Source organism: Capra hircus, chromosome 17, assembly GCF_001704415.2.
Source record: "Capra hircus breed San Clemente chromosome 17, ASM170441v1, whole genome shotgun sequence".
NCBI classification, from domain to species: Eukaryota; Metazoa; Chordata; class Mammalia; order Artiodactyla; family Bovidae; genus Capra; species Capra hircus.
Genome location: NC_030824.1, coordinates 58,455,935 through 58,471,771, shown reverse-complemented (window position 1 = coordinate 58,471,771; position 15,837 = coordinate 58,455,935). Strand labels below are relative to the sequence as shown.

General features: G+C 45.0%; 1 protein-coding gene across 3 annotated transcripts in view; it reads left to right on the top strand.

Annotated features, from left to right (window-relative positions):
• The window catches only part of ZNF827 (zinc finger protein 827), a 191,814-nt gene that overhangs the window by 116,279 nt on the left and 59,698 nt on the right, over positions 1 to 15,837 (top strand). For all 3 annotated transcript variants that reach the window (XM_018061580.1, XM_018061582.1, XM_018061581.1), the window contains exon 8: positions 7,835 to 7,938. In XM_018061580.1, coding sequence (XP_017917069.1) covers positions 7,835 to 7,938 — 104 coding nt within the window. The remainder of the gene's footprint in view (positions 1 to 7,834; positions 7,939 to 15,837) is intronic.

Genomic DNA, 15,837 nt, shown 5'->3' with positions numbered 1-15,837 from the left:
GGAGGCATAGAGGATTGTTTCCTTGACCTAATGCCACCTGCTCATTTCAGAATGTAAATGTAGCAAGTCACTCTGGGGTATATATGTCTCAAGGTCTAAGTAATCCAATAATTCAAGGTCTAATTAATTAAATAATTCATTAATCTGATTATCTTTAAAATACCAGTGCAATGGTTGTAGACAAATATAGGGAATTCCAGCTCTTAAAAAAATTAACCTGATATATCAGTACAGAAAACTAGTAGTTCAGTGTCATGACTTGAGAGCTGGGGCTGAGTGGAGACTGAGGCAGCCCTGTTACCAGGAGGGGCCTGGGCCATCTGGCGAGGTGGCCCCGGGGCAGGTGTGTCCTGGGAGGCAGTTCGTGGCTGCAGAGAGAGAAGTTTGCCTCCCACAGAACTTTTCCACCCCAGAAGGGGACTTCTGGCTCTTTCACAATATGTAACTTCTCTAAAATATATGTCAGATCATCTGTTCTTAAAATTTCCTTAAAATAAAGCAAAATAAAAATTAACTAACATTCTTTTGGACATATTTTACCCAGCTTTTGGGGAAAAAAATCCAGAAACCCCGTTATGTTGCCTGACACATAGCTGAAGAGATCATTAAGTACTTTTACCAGAAAATAGTTGCTTGGCTTCCCTGGTACCTCAGGCAGTAAAGAATCTGCTTGCAATTCAGGAGACCTGGGTTTGATCTCTGGGTCAGGAAGATCCCCTGGAGAAGGAAATGGTTACCCACTCCAGTACTCTTGCCTGGGAAATCTCATGTACAGAGGAGCCTGGTGGGCTACAGTTTGTGGGGTCACAAAGAGTCAGACACAACTAAGCACCTAACATTTTCACTTTTTCACTTGAAGATACATCATCTCTTTATACTGATTGAAGAAAAGTTTGTCTATGTGTGGACTGAAGGCAGAATATCCCTTCAGGATGACTTGCCCAAAACTCTTACATTTAATAGAAATAAGTAGATTTCTATTCTATAAAACAGTCCTGAAATAAGTAGATCCTTATAGATTCTGAGGACAAATTCATTACAGAGCAGTCTTTTTTTCTTGCTTAATCTTTGTTTTATATTTGCTCTCCCCAGGCTCAATCCTTAAAGTCATTACTATTTCTTTCAGAAGGAAAAAATTAATTTCTTCTCTGTTGCTCCTTTAAAATTATACTGTGATTTCTAAGAGTGAAGTCTTTTTCCTTAAGGCTGTCTTACCTATTGTATCCACCTTCTTTTCCTGTTCCTTTCTGCTTTGTTTTGCTATCATAATGGGAGTGAGAATTCCCCTTAACTTGTTGGTTTCAGTGGTGGCCCAGGGGGAGGACTGGTTTGTAAGTAGCTGGGTCTTCTGTTTTGCATGAAGCTGAGTTCCCTGTTGGCATTCATATGTTAAAGGTGGAAATACTTGTGCCACTTAGCAAAATATATCACTATTTAGGGCCACAATATTTTACGGACCCTTTTATTATTTGTTTTAAATCTTTTCTTTTTGCAGCCCTGGGCTGTTGACGTCACAGCCCGTGCCACTGAATGTCTGGAATTGTCCAGTCACAGGACACCAGAAAGGACACCAGTGCCCTTTCATGTTTACCTCTTAGGTTTTCTGCAGAAGAAAAATCAAAATATGCATTCACTGTCCCTTTTCGTTTTGTCCAGAAAAGAAACTTGAATAGGACAAGTGTTTTTTTCTTTTCTTTTTTGTAAACATTAGTATTATTAAAATATTTATTTATTTAGCTGCACTGGATCTTCGAGGCAGCATGCGTGATCTTTATTTGCAGCACACGCACTCTTAATCCAGTGGCTAAGACTCTGCATGCCCAGTGCAGGGGGCCCAGGGTTTGATTCCTGGTCAAGGGACTAGATCCCATATGATGCAACCAGGAGTTCACATGATACAGTGTTTTGTCTTTGCTAAGTGACATAAGCCAGGAAAAGTCGTGGAGGAGGTGGACAGTTCTAAGTCTATACCAGCAGCTTCCAGATGCAACGTCTCAGTATTCATCCCGTATCTATACGAGTTAGCTCGTCTTGGAGTGACTTGTCATTCTGTGAGCCCAAAGAGGAGATGAGGTGGTAGATGGTGATGTTGTTAATTGAGAATAAGTGATGATTCCTTCCCCCACAAGGCATTAGCTCCTCTACCAACTTTTTACCAAAAATATGAACCAGAAATACATCATTTTCTGGATACATTTTGCCTTTTTTCCACTTCCTAAACTCTTTCTGTTGGAGGGGCTTTTTCACAGTGAAATGGCTAAACGGAGTTGGAGCGAGAACTGTGCGGCATTCACAAGCCAGCTCCTTTTTTTCTGGGAGAATAGTGACCATCTAAGCGGTTGAACAGCAGTGCACACGCGCCTCAGAGCCGAGTACACCGCAAAGTCTGTAGTTCACTGTCTGTTTTCCTCCCTGGAAAGTGCAGACCCGGTTCATCCCGTGTTAGGCAACCTCCTGGGCCTCCCCTCTCTGCCCACCAGCCTCTCCCACCATCCACAGAGCCTGCAGCCTGAGCGAGGGGCCGATTTGTCCACCGCAGAGCTGGGCATCCGCTGAGAGCAGATGGGCTTCTGCACTTTGCAGACCCTGTGGGGCACAGAAGGAGAAAAGGGGCTTGAGGACCACCATGTCCACATTCTGAGAGTGACAGTGCTCAGAGCTAAGCTACCAGTACAGTGTCTTCTGTCCTCAGAGCACCGGCAGCGTAGACGACCAGCGCTGTTGTAGATCTAGTCCCGTTAAGCCAGCCCAGATTATACAAGGCACACTCCCAAGTTTGGTTTTCCCTTCCCTCTCCTCTGCCTGAAACATGGTTGCCAATTTAGGAGACTGCAAGATGAATATACCGACGTCAGTGTGGCCGTGTCTCGAGCTGAGATAGAGGTTTCCGAACACCTGATGCCCTTCTTATGCTTGCCTCTTCGTTTGGGCCTGATGGCAAAGATGAGCTTGCCCTGATGCCCTGAGAAGCAGTGGGTATAGGCAGTGGGGCGTGTTTAGGATTGCAAAGTGATCAGGCTTGGCTTGCAGAAGTTTCTTTAGAAAAAGAAAGTTTTCTTTCCTATAGAAAAGGGGCATGTCTTCTCTTCTAGAGAGAAGTAAATGTTAAAATCATTTTCCTGTGTTCTGTTTCTCAACTGAAAAGGCCATTCTTTGGTTCCCTGGGACCCTGCCTACTGAAACGGTGCTCCCATTCTCCCTCCACTCCCCCTCCTTCTGCTGTCTCTTCCTTTGGTTCTGTTTGTTCCAAGAAGAAGCCGTGATTCTGTATTGTTCATGTGTTCCATAGATGTTAAGAGATCAAGCAGAAGGCAGTGTAGCCTAGCTTAATGGGCAAAGATGCAGAATGCAAGGCCCATGTGCCTAAGTTCAGATCCCATCTCAGCTCATGCGCATGGGCAGCTACTTACCTTCTCTGTACCCGAGTCTCTTCATCTGTAAAATATGGATGATAATAATAACAATGGTCGTAACCCTGTAGGGTCCTTGTGAGGATTCAGGGAAGTTAATACACACAAAGCACTTTGCTGCTGCTGCTGCTAAGTCGCTTCAGTCGTGTCCGACTCTGTGCGACCCCACAGACGGCAGCCCACCAGGCTCCCCATCCCTGGGATTCTCTAGGCAAGGATGCTGGAGTGGGTTGCCATTTCCTTCTCCAATGCATGAAAGTGAAAAAGTCAAAGTGAAGTCGCTCAGTCATGTCCGACTCTTAGCAACCCCATGGACTGCAGCCTACCAGGCTCCTCCAGTGCCAAATACTTAGTAAGTGATGTTGTGTTAGTTGCCATTTTTTATTGAGCATGTACTAAGCTCAATTTTCTTGAGCATGCACTAAGAACTTTGAGATGAAAAATCTTACTTAACCCTTTGAAAGTAAAAAGAAAGTAAAAGTGTTAGTCACTCAGTCTTGTCAGATTCTTTGTGACCCCATGGACTGTATATAGCCCTCCAGGCTCCTCTGTCCATGGAATTCTCCAGGCAAGAATACTGGAGTGGGTTGCTCTTCTCTTGTGCAAGGGATCTTCCTGACCCAGGGATTGAACTCAGATCTCTGGCATTGCAGGCAGACTCTTTACCATCTGAACCACCAGGGAAGTTCCTACTTAACCCTTTACAGCTCACCTATAAAGATGATATTTTGAAAGCTCTTTTCCAATAGTGAAACTGAGTGTGAGGGAATTCCCTAGTGGTCCTGTGTTTTGGACTCTGCGCTCTCACTGCTGAGGACTCAATCCCTGATCGGAAAACTAAGATCCCACAAACCTCTTGACGGAGCCAAAAAATAAAACAGGTAACTGAGGCTAGAGAAAGATTGTTGACTTAGCAAAGTCACTTAACCATTAAGTGACCAGTATGGAATTCAGACTCAGATCCTTCTGATTCCAAACTCAGTGCTGAACCGCAGCACTCCCAGTGTGCATGGATCTGAACGCCGAGCCTTGCAGAGCGATCTGGACTGAGACTGACGCTCTGTTAATGAGGTATCTTCTCTTTCTCGATAAGATCTTACACTAGGCTTCAGCTACCTTGACTTGCCGAAGTTTCTCCGTCAGTTCTTTGCCCCTCACGTTGCCAGTCCTTTTGTGCTTTTCCAGCATCCAGCCTGAGTCCCTTCTAATTCTCCGCTCCCTCAGGAGAAATCTTTTCTATACAGAATAAAACTGGCCTCCAGGGTAGAAAATTATTTGGAAGGTTGTTTCCCTCAGCAATTGACTCAATTTCTTCTGAGCAGCTGGGTGGTAATAGGGCTTCATTCCACACCTGGCTGGAACTCTTAAGAGAATACGTGAAGAGGCAGGGCTAGCAGAACCTAAGATGCTCTTCCCAGCATGTAGCGTGGCACCCTCTGCTCTGTTCACCCCCGAACCTTTGGGGTTGGTCAGAAACGTTCCTTTGGTCTTTACCTGACCTGCTGCTTAAACAGGTTTTCAGCCTGCCTGTGTCGAGGCCACCTTGCAGTGTCGGCCACCAGAGTCACCATGTCCCCTGCTCTGGCCACCTGCCTCGTGTTCTCCAATTCGCCGGACAGAGCTGCCTGAAACTGAAATCGCATTTCGTGCCCCCTTCCTTAACACACTGGCAGGATGACGAAGCTGTGATCCCTGCTTGCCGTGTGCCCACCCCACCGCGGCTATAGCCTCATCCCCCCTCGTAGATTGGCTTTGTTCTCTCATTGTGCAGGGGACATGTCCCCCGCCCTGTCCCCGCCCCCAGAACCCCAACAGCGCCACTCTCCATTCAGCTGTGGCTCCTGCAGCTGTTCCTGTCCTTCCAGGCCAAGCCAGACCCCCCAGTACGACCCCACAGCCCTCTCTTCCACAGCTTTAGTCTGGTCGGAGTGCCCACACAGGTCTTCGAGCCCCTCTGCTGTTTGCCAGTTTTGCTGATGTTATCTTTCCAGTGCCGGGCACACTCAGGCACTCAATAAATGGTTACAGCGACCCTGATGGAAAGAAGGCAATGCATGCCTTTCTCTGTGGCAAGAAAAGGTGATATTGCTGGATACCCTGAGGGGCCCCTCTTGGGATTCTTGGTGTCCCCTAAGGACGTGTCTACATTTCAGACCAGACAGTTGCATGAGCTTCCTGAACTCTCTAGTGCCAGGCTCATTCCAATGTAACCGAGGGCACATTGCCTGATCTTTCCCTGTGCCCTTGGGCCGACTGGTGGTTGTTCCCAAGTGATGTTCCCAAGTGACCTGTCCACTTGGATGTGAGGATGTCATTTTCACCTTGTCTAGAGGCTTCAGAGCTAAGGAGGGGGGAATCGTGAACTCCCACACTCTGGGTCTGACCCAACAGTCCTTCAAGGGCTCCACCTCTTTAGAAGTTCTTTGATGATTAACCAGTCATCCCAGCAGTCCACTGACCCTTCATTATAAGAGTAACCTTTTCTTTATGCATTTTATACAAGGAAACTTTATGCTTTTTGTTGATTCATAAGGAAAGGGTAATTAATTTATGCTCCCCTGGGGGCTAGACAGAGATACAGATACAAACAGCGTATGTTGATTGAGCACTTACTGTTTGCCAGACACTGTGGGAAACACATTCCATGGGCTGGTTTGCTTCGTCCTTGTGAGTACGTGTAGATCTGTTGTCTTTCCGCTTTATAGAAGAGAAACGAAGGCTCAGAAAACTTAGGTAACTTGTGCAGGGTCACACAGCCATCAGTGGAGGACCTGAAATCTGGACCTAGAACTGCTTGCCCTCAAGTGCACGCTCTTAGCTCCCACGCTGCTTTGCCTTCCTCGGGTTTTAGGGTCACTTGCAGGTTATGAGATGTTTGGCACAAAGCAGCATGTCTTCCTGCTCCCCATCACTGACCAGCCTGTAGCCAGTTCACTTTCTAAGCCTATTTAAACTGTTTTGTGTTTAAGATGTAAATAAAAAGCGTGGCACACAAAGTTGCATCAAGTCTAGCCTAATAGTCCCGTGAAATTATATTAATTGTGTTTTACTTTTAAAAGATAGGTATGTCTTCCATTTTTATTTTGGTGTTTCCTTTTTAACGTTTAATAAGTTACCCATGGCCATTGAGCATGTTTAGAAAAGCAGTATCAGTCATGGGGGTCCTAGGCTTGTGTGCCCCCAGATACATTCCTTCCTGATCCCTGCAGGCTGCGTGCCTCTGACTTTTCAGCCAATCAGAGCCTTTGGTGGGGTGAGGGGCGGGGTTTCAGAAGGAGCCTGGGTATTTCCCTCCCTCCCTGTCTGCCCCCTGCAGCAGCTGTGGTTCCAGCTTCCTGCTAGGCAGGCTCACCTTGCCTCCGGCTTCCACCAGGTGACCGAGTCCCCTTGGGCTCCATTTACCTCTTCCTTTTGTCTCTCCAGCCTTAGGATGGTGGTGGCTTCCTGCTCCTCCTATCTCCAGGCTGTACTGTTTTCCTCTAGGAACCTTCCACCCCTGTGCACCCAGTTCCTTCAGTGAAATGTTCTCTGTTGTAAATAAATAGGGCTTTCCTTTCTCCATGTTGGACTCTGTTGTATATTCCAGTGTTCTCACACGTGATTGCAATGCAGTTTGTTTTGGAGGCATGGAAGATGAATGATATGATTGGGTTAAAATCCTCTGATTTAAAGCAGCCAGAGTGTGGTCACTGTGACTGTGGTGTTAGGGCAAAACCCTGCCTGGGGTGTCTGGTGTCTAGCTCTAGCTGAGTCACTAAGGGAGTTTAGAATCACTCAGGTCAGAGCCTCAGTTTCCTGGAAAATGAAAGTGCTCCTCGGGGTCCTTCCCAGCAGCCCCATTAGCTGGCTATAACTCCTTCCACACCAAAAGAGTTATAGGATGCAGACTCAAGTTCCTGTGGGGACCAGTGAGTCGTTTCCATCAGCGCGGTGGGCCCTGACTCCAGCCATCTGCCCTTCTGAGACAGGCCATTGGTCCCCCAGGGACCAGGGGACAGAATGTGGGTGAGCTGGGGCCGCTCTGTCTCCTCCCTGGAAAGAACCTCAAACGGGCTTTTCTGACCTGACCCAGGAGGTGTGTGTTCACTGGGGCACAGCACACTCACAGAGCATATAGTGCAAAAGTACAATATACTGCTCAGCTGTCCTGACTGTGGGTCTAACAGTGTTTCAGAGACGCTGTTTCATATGTTCACCTTAAGTGTAAAACCAGTAGGCAGAGTATACAGATGGTACTTGTCTGGTGTAATATATTTTATTTTTCTTCATTTAAAGCACAATCGTGTATTCTTTAAACACCATTAAAAAAAAAAAAACAACAACTTTATTTCCCATTTGTTTGTGTGTGTGCATATATATTGGGGGCATGGGTATCTTAAATAACTTTGATTTACTAAACTTCCCTCCTCCTCCCCTACCCCCAGCCCTTTCTTTTCAGAAGACACCTTTAGACAATCACCATTCACCTCCAATTCAAAAGACCTGCTGCCCACTGAATCTGTGCTTCACGGAAGGATATCAGCTCCAGGTATGGAAAGACTGTCGCTTTTGCTTCTACTATTGGTTGCTTGAAAACTGCTTCTCTGAAATGCGTGGATTTTCAGATATGTTTAGCTCATAGCTTGAAGGTATTCATGTGAAGCTTGGTTTTTGAAAAGAGGGAGAAACTCAATTTAAATGGCCACAAAAGTTTGTTAAAAGAAAATGCAGACAGTGATAAGGCTATTCTTCTCTGCTGCAGGAGCTTATTGTTCTTGACCAGCTGATGCTTCATTCGTAGAGTGAATTCCTTTGAAAGAGCGAAGTATAACCTGGAAATAATTTGCTGTCAACGTTGTCAGTATTTTAGGCAGGCAACCGGGAAGATAGACGAGGGCGAGGGCAAGACTGCTAATCGCAGACAGGGAAGGTCATGACCCCGGGGGAGTGTGGGCCACCACAAAGACCTCTTTGGTTTCCATGGCAGCAACACAGCTTGTTAAGACGGTCTTGCCACCCAGATATCACCTCTCTTCTTAAAGGATCTGCATAGATCCATCTCCCTCTCCCTTTTGCCACCGCAGCATCAGTGCCCAGTTTCCTTTTTCATTCCTCCCTTCCATAGCAGAAGGAAAGATGTGCTTGCCCTCCTCTTACCAACAACCTGGCAATCCCTCAGGGCTTCTGTGTGCCCTCTTAGGGTTGTCATGAAATGAGAACATTTAAGAACCCCTGTCCTGGAACCCGCCCTCCCTACCCACTCCCCATCACCATCCCAGCCCCAGACCAACAGCCAGGAAACTTTCAGCTCCCAGAAACTGAGAGAATTGCAGAAGCTCTCGGTGGCCTCTGCATCCATCCAATTGTCCAGGAGAAACAGACAAGGCCATGTGTTTGCAGAAAGGGCTCGCAGCAGGGTGGTTGGCTGGGAATTCCCACAAGAGTAAAGTCCAGGGGACCCCTCACATGCCAGGGACCCATGTCATGGACGCAGACGGCTGCAGAGCTGAGCGTTTTTCGTTTCAGAAAGAGCCGAGTTGCATCTTCTGAGATACTGGCTTGTGGTTGTTGGAAGTGGTTCGTGACAAACCATGGGGAAGAAGCCACTCTTTGTCATTCTTTAGTCTTGTGGTGGCAGATCTATTTCTCCTCATCTCCAAAGGGTCCCGGTAGCTGCAGGCTTGTTAGCCTCTCAGGGCTATTCAAACGCCATAAATAACATGCTTACACAAAAACATATTACATAATACCTGGTTCTAGAGGTGGAAAGAAATTCTGCTTAGTTGATGTCTTCATTCTCAAACAGGGGCTATTTGAACTACTGTTTACTTCCCACAGTGTCATTTTGAATAGCTATCTCCCCGGTCCCCAAATTATCACCCTGCTGTTAAGTTGATGGATTGTGACTTTCTAATGTCAAAATAACTGCCTAGGAATTGCCTGTCAGAGTGCTGTGACCCATACAGCCAGCATCCTGTGATGTATATACAAGCCCTGCATTGCTGGCTTAACGTTTAGCTTGGCTATATTTTAAGAAGGGTTTATTAGTCAAGTTACAGCTCGACCTCAAAGAGTAATATGTTTAACTGTGTGTGCTGTGTTGAGGGGGGAATGGAGAGCTTCCTGTGATTTGCTTGACAGACTTTTATTACAAATTAGATAAAATTCACACTTTAAAAAAGTTAACTCTTATTTTGAGGGGGAGAATCAGCAGCACTTGGGTTTTTAAAATGCAAAGCCACATTCTGAGGGATAGCCCATCTCTCCTCTTGGAAAAGCCTTTCTTTAGGCAGAGGATAAGCAAAATGACTATAGTTAAATTTTGCCAAAACAGACCATTAAAAGGGGGCCTGTTGTAAAATATGCTGTAGAAATGGAGTTAAAATTAGAAAAATTAAAAGTGGTAAAGACAGCCTGGTGACCACAAAGTTCTCAGTATCTGCTTTGAATGATATGCTTTGCTTCATATGAGGTATGTGCAATACCTCTTTGAAGATGTGCTTTGTAAGAAATACCTTGATAATTTGGACTAATTGCGGAGAAAACCAATCTAAACAAAGGATTTTGCAGTATGGAGACTGTTCAAGAAAACGTGTCTTTGACATCTAGACAGTGATAAATGGCCATTGTATGCCACCTACGTGAGCTCCCCAATCCCTTACCCACAGTTCTGAAATGAACAACTTTTTGAATAAGTTGCTTGGTGGCACAACCTAATGGGAGGCTATTTATAGCCTTTACATATTATGCCAAGGGTGAAATTCATACATTTTTTTGCAGAAATATCAATGTGCTTGATGATGAAGGCCCAGTGGAGTGTAACATAAAATCATGTCTTATGTACCACATTATCACCCAGAAATCAGAAGAAGTGTGGATCCCAAAATGTGTCAGATCCCAGAGGTCTCAGATAGATATCATAAACCTACGTTTATTCTGGAACTTTGATAAGTGCAGTGCTGGCAACAAAGACATTTTGAAGCTACAGTTAAAGATCTTAAGATTCTAGGGTATAAGAATCATGAATTCCCGTAGAAAATAGAAGGAGTTACCCAGTGGAGATGCTCTGGTACCAGGTTAGCACTGTTAATGAAGGCCTGTTGTTGTGGTGGTTCACTCGGTCAGTTGTGTCCGGCTCTGCGATCGCATGGACTGCAGCACACCAGGCTTCCCTGTCCTTCACTATCACCCTGAGTTTGCTCAAACTCATATCCATAGAGTCTATGATGCCATCCAACAATCTCATCCTCTGTTGCCCCCTTCTACCCTTTATCTTTCCCAGCATCAGGGTCTTTTCCAAAGAGTTGGCTGTTCACATCAGGTGGTCAAAGTGTTGGAGCTTCAGCTTCAGCATCAGTCCTTCCAATGAATATTCAGGGTTGATTTCCTTTAGGATGGACTGGTTTGATCTCCTTGCTGTCCAAGGGACCCTCAAGAGTCAAATGAAGGCCTGGATTTGAGAAAAGAAAGAGGGGGATAGGACAGGCAGGCAGTAAGCTAGTCAACTAATTTGGAAGACTGGTTAGCTTTGTTGTAAGCATGTTGAGTTAGGCACTGATGGTGACTGAGCAGAAATGGGGAAGCCAGGAAGGAGAAAGCCTGCTTTAGTGACTAGGCAGAAGATCATTGGTTGCCAGTATATAAATAAGAGCCTCAGCATCCTTAGACACCTTCTCTTGGGTAATTTAAACGTCACCATTAAAATATTATTTCTATTCTTTATTTACTTAGCAAACTTCTTGCCACAGATCATGCAAAGATAAACATCAGCCTGGAGAATGATCTCAGATTCTCAATTAGTGGAGACCATAATTAATGAGGTTTAATGTGCCTAGTCCAGATCCAAGAAAGCCCTCTGCAAATGCTGGAAACCCCTGGCCTTCATTCAACAATATATATTGGCATGTATTTAGATACCTCTATCAATGGAATGAAAAGGCGTCTCCCAGACGCCTTTGGAGTGAGACCATGGGGCAGGGGAGTATATCACGAGAGAGGATCATTTAAGGTCTGGCAGCTCCGGCCGACGGGGTGCAAGCAGTAAGTGGTGATTGTGTTTCAGCTCCGTGGAGAACGAAGCGAGCGATGTGGGAGAAAGCAAAGTGGGGAGAGATGGTAGCACCGTGGATCATGGGGAGCTCGAGAATAGCACAGTTAACTAGGCATTTGCCTCCGGCAGATGGTCTCTGAGACACACAGCTGCCACCATCCCAGAGAAATAGAATAAACACAGAGCTGCATGGTGTCCTGGCCCTGGTTGTTGCCACTATTTCTAGACTGACTTTCCTGAGAACCAAAGAATGCTCACGAGCCAAGACCTAACATTTTTACTTGCTGCGAACGTCTTAGACAGAGGTAGCACCAGGAATCCGTAATAAAACAATAAGTTAAAAGCTGCTGTCCCCTTCTGCTGGAGGGATGGGAGGACAAAATATCTTCCTGAAGGCTGTGAATAGATGACTGCGTGCACCCTGGGCAGTGCTGTGGCTGATGGGGATTATACAAAAGAGATAAAAGAGATTTCCAATTGTGACGGAGATAAAATTACAGACTGTGCACAAAATTTAATGTACTTTGTCTAATTGATAGTTGTCTCACTTTGTAAAAGATTTACAGTAATAGAGGAAAGATTCTGAGGTCCGGGGTTGTGGGGGGGGTATGAAGGGCAGATCTGTTTAAGGAGTAGCCCCAGAACCGCTGTATCTGCGGCTCTGTCTGCCTTCCCGTCCTCTTTCTGAAGCAAAGGCTATGAAAAGAAGGATTGACAGCCCAGCACTGCTTTTCAGCAATGTGGAGCTTCAGTTCCGTTTTATTATGATTTTGAAGTCACAGTATGTTTGCTGTGTATTACGCCATAAAACAAAAACACAAGCAGAGCGAGTGCAAAGGAAAACGCAGGTCTCCGTGGGATTCTTGCATGTGTTTGGAGTCACCGATGCTTCTGTTTGTTATTTCGAATGGAGCCTAGAGTTAGACACTGCCAAACATATCAGCAATTGTATTTGTCAATCCCTTCCCCCGCTATTTGCTAACTTCCCTTTGAAAAAAGAAACTCTTTTTTTCTGGTTATTGGTTATGTCATCCAAACAAGCAGTAAAGAACATGGGCAAATCTAGTTCAAGACCGGATATGCCAATCAGGTTTGATGTTAAATAAAAAGATGCATTTGGAATGGTCTGCCTTGTCCCCAGGCCAATTCTTGATCCATTTTCCTCTTTCTGTTCTGCTCATCAATCTAATACAAGTTGTACCGTGTCATATATAATTTTCTGAAATCTAAATTAATGGTGCCTTGCATTAGAATGCCACCAGCAGCTAAGTGATCGCCTGCCATGCTACTGGCCAGATAGGAATGACCTCTCAAGCAGTGGGTTAAAAGATATGTATGTTAAGATTTCCCCACTCCTTTCTCGAGACAGAGACATACCAAGCTTTTCTGGATTACAGCAATGTGTTTTCTTCAATCCCTTCTCAAACAAAGCAGATTCTTTTAAAATTCACACTAAGTCATGGACAAACAGTAGAACATGGGGTGTTGTTGGTGTGTATCATTCTGTGGCTTAAGCTCCTTCTTTGAGTAAACAAATTTGTCCTGTGCAGAGGAGGAAGTTGATGGTTATCAAGGACCTGCTAAATTGTCAGGCCCAGGATCTGTGTCATCTCATTTAATTTTGAAAACAACCCGTGGAGACATAGGCACGGTGCACTCAGTCGTGTCTGACTCTCTGTGACCGCGTGGACTGTAGCCCGCCAGGCTCCTCCGCCCATGGGATTCTCCAGGCAGGAATACTGGAGTGGGCTGCCATTCGTCTCTCCAAGAGATCTTCCCAACCCAGGGACTGAATCTGCGTCTCCTGTGTCTCCTGTATTGGCAGGCAGATTCTTTACAACTACACTACTTGGGAATCCCTGAGACGCAGGAATTAAGCTGAACTTACAGATAACTAAATGGAGGTTCAGAGAGATGTCATACCATTCCTCCTGTTTTATTGAGATGTAATTGACAGGTTAAGATGCACAACCTAATGATTTTATATAAATATATATATATATATATATATATATAGCAGAATGAACCCCACAGTAAGCCTAGTTAACAGCCATCACTTCATTGTTACAAATTTTTTTTCCTGTGACTGAGAACCTTTCAAATATGCAATACCGTATTGCTAACTATAGTCACCGTGTTGTACAATACATCCCCAGGACTTGTTTATCTTATAACTGGAAGTTTGTACCCTTTTGCGGAGAGATTATGGGTTTTGCGGGTTCAGTTCTAGGCCACCACAATAAAGCAGATAGCACCATAAGGTGAGTCGCACAATTTTTTTGGTTTCTCGGTGTGTATAAAAGTTACATTTATAGCGTACTGTGGTCTATTAAATATGCAGTAGCATTATTTCTAAAAGATAGTATGAGGGTAGTGGTGGTTTAGTTGCTAAGTTGTGTGCAGCTTCTGGTGACCCCATGGACTGAGGCCACCAAGTTCCTCTGTCCTTGGGATTCTCCAGGCAAAAATACTGGAGTGGGTTGCCGTTTCCTCCTCCAGGGAATCTTTCCAACCCAGGGATTGAACCTGAGTCTCCTGCACTGGCAGATGGATTCTTTACTGTCTAAGCCACCAGAGAAATCATTAAAAAAAAAAAAACAACAGTGTACATACCTTATTTAAAAGATTACTTCATTGCTAAAAAATGCCATCATGTGACAATGCAAAGTTGCCACAAACCTTCAATTTGTTTTTTTTTTTTTTTTAATGGAATCTGTGAAGCACAGTAAAGCAAGATACACCTGTAATTATGTGTTCAAGGTCATCCAGTTGGTGAGCGGCAGCCCCAGAACTCCACAGTACATCTTCTCTCTTTCTGTCCTGTCAGACTGCCTCCTAAGTCAGATAACACGTCCCCAGCAGTGAGCACAGGAGCACGCCTCTCCAGTGTTTGCCCACACACACTCCCAGTTGACATGTGAAGGATGGCCCTCTTGTAGTGAGGAATAAAAAGTGGTCCTTTAAATAAGATACTTCAAAGCAGTGACAAGATAAGAATATACTGTTTGTTACAATGATGCTAATTCTGTCCTCTTCTCTTCCACTTCTTTTCTTTCTTCCTTTAATACTTTGGTAATCAGTGTCACTTGAAGTGTTTCTTTTGGTCAAGAAACTTAAAGAAACAATATTTATTTTCAGTAATCTTTCATGGATGGTCTGAGCTGTAGGAAATAGTTTTGTGAAACTGGGTTAAAACCTTCTGGTTAAATAAAACACAGCACTGAAATGAGTTGTGATCTGGTCAGGGACAGAAAAGGAAAAGTTCTCAACTGGGAATCAGAATCCTAACTAAGGTTCCAGTAGAAAGAGAATATAGGAGCTTCAAGCTTCTTTCACGTCTCCCTTTTTGGTACTGTAACTTCAGCTCAGGTTCCTTTATTTTCCTTTGTAGAGCCAAAACTATATGCTGGTCCAAGGGAACATCAGTCTAGTCAACTAGAAATTCTACCACTTCTGCTAAGAGTTGGGGAAGGAACAAGAATTTAAACATAATTCTTGAAAGACAGTATTGGGGGTGGTAGTGGCTGAGAAGAGCTTCTGGGAAGCTGGCTGCTTTATTGATCTGACTGCTGTTTACATGGTAGGTAGTTTTGTGAAAACTCATCAGGCTGTGTACTTACGACCGTGTCTGCGTGTGTTAGGGCTAACTGGCTTATTCACAAATAGATGGGTCCGGATGCCATGTGGCCACCTCCACGCCATCAGTAGGAGTGCGCCTTCACTTCAGAGACGTGAAAGAGATGATGATGCCAGCTGCCTTCAATCAGACAACTTTTAGTTTATAGGAATATCTCTGTCGCATAACGTGTGTTTCAAGGTGGGAAACTGTTCCGTGCGGCTCATAGAATGTCACTGGCGCACGTGCAGTATATTGGCTACGTGGCCTGTCCAGCTGTTTACTAGAGGGAGAAGTTTTCATCGTCGTGGAACATCCTGATCCAGATAGTGTTGCCTGTGTGCTGAGCCGCTTCAGTGGTGTCTGACTCTTTGCGAGTCTATGCACTGTAGCCCACCAGGGTCCTCTGTCCATGGGATTCTCCAGGCAGGAATACTGAAGCGGGTTGCCATTCCCTCTTGGATCTTCCTGCCCCAAGGATCGAACCCACGTCTCTTACATCTCCTGCATTGGCAGGCAGGTTCTTTACCACTAGCACCACCTGGGAAGTCTAGATTTTTGAGACTTAGAACAGTGTGCTCACAGCCAGCCCCCATTTGCCCCTCACTAGCCTAGTTTGGTCTTAGAGTGTAGATGAATTGCAAAGAGGAGCTGTTGACTCCACTGAAATTTTTTTGGCAGTGAAAGGTCTTGCTTTAACCACAGTCAGCTGTGTATCCACGTTAATCTTCTCAAAAATATAACTAATCAATCTCTGCAGACCAGCGATTGTGGTGTTCACA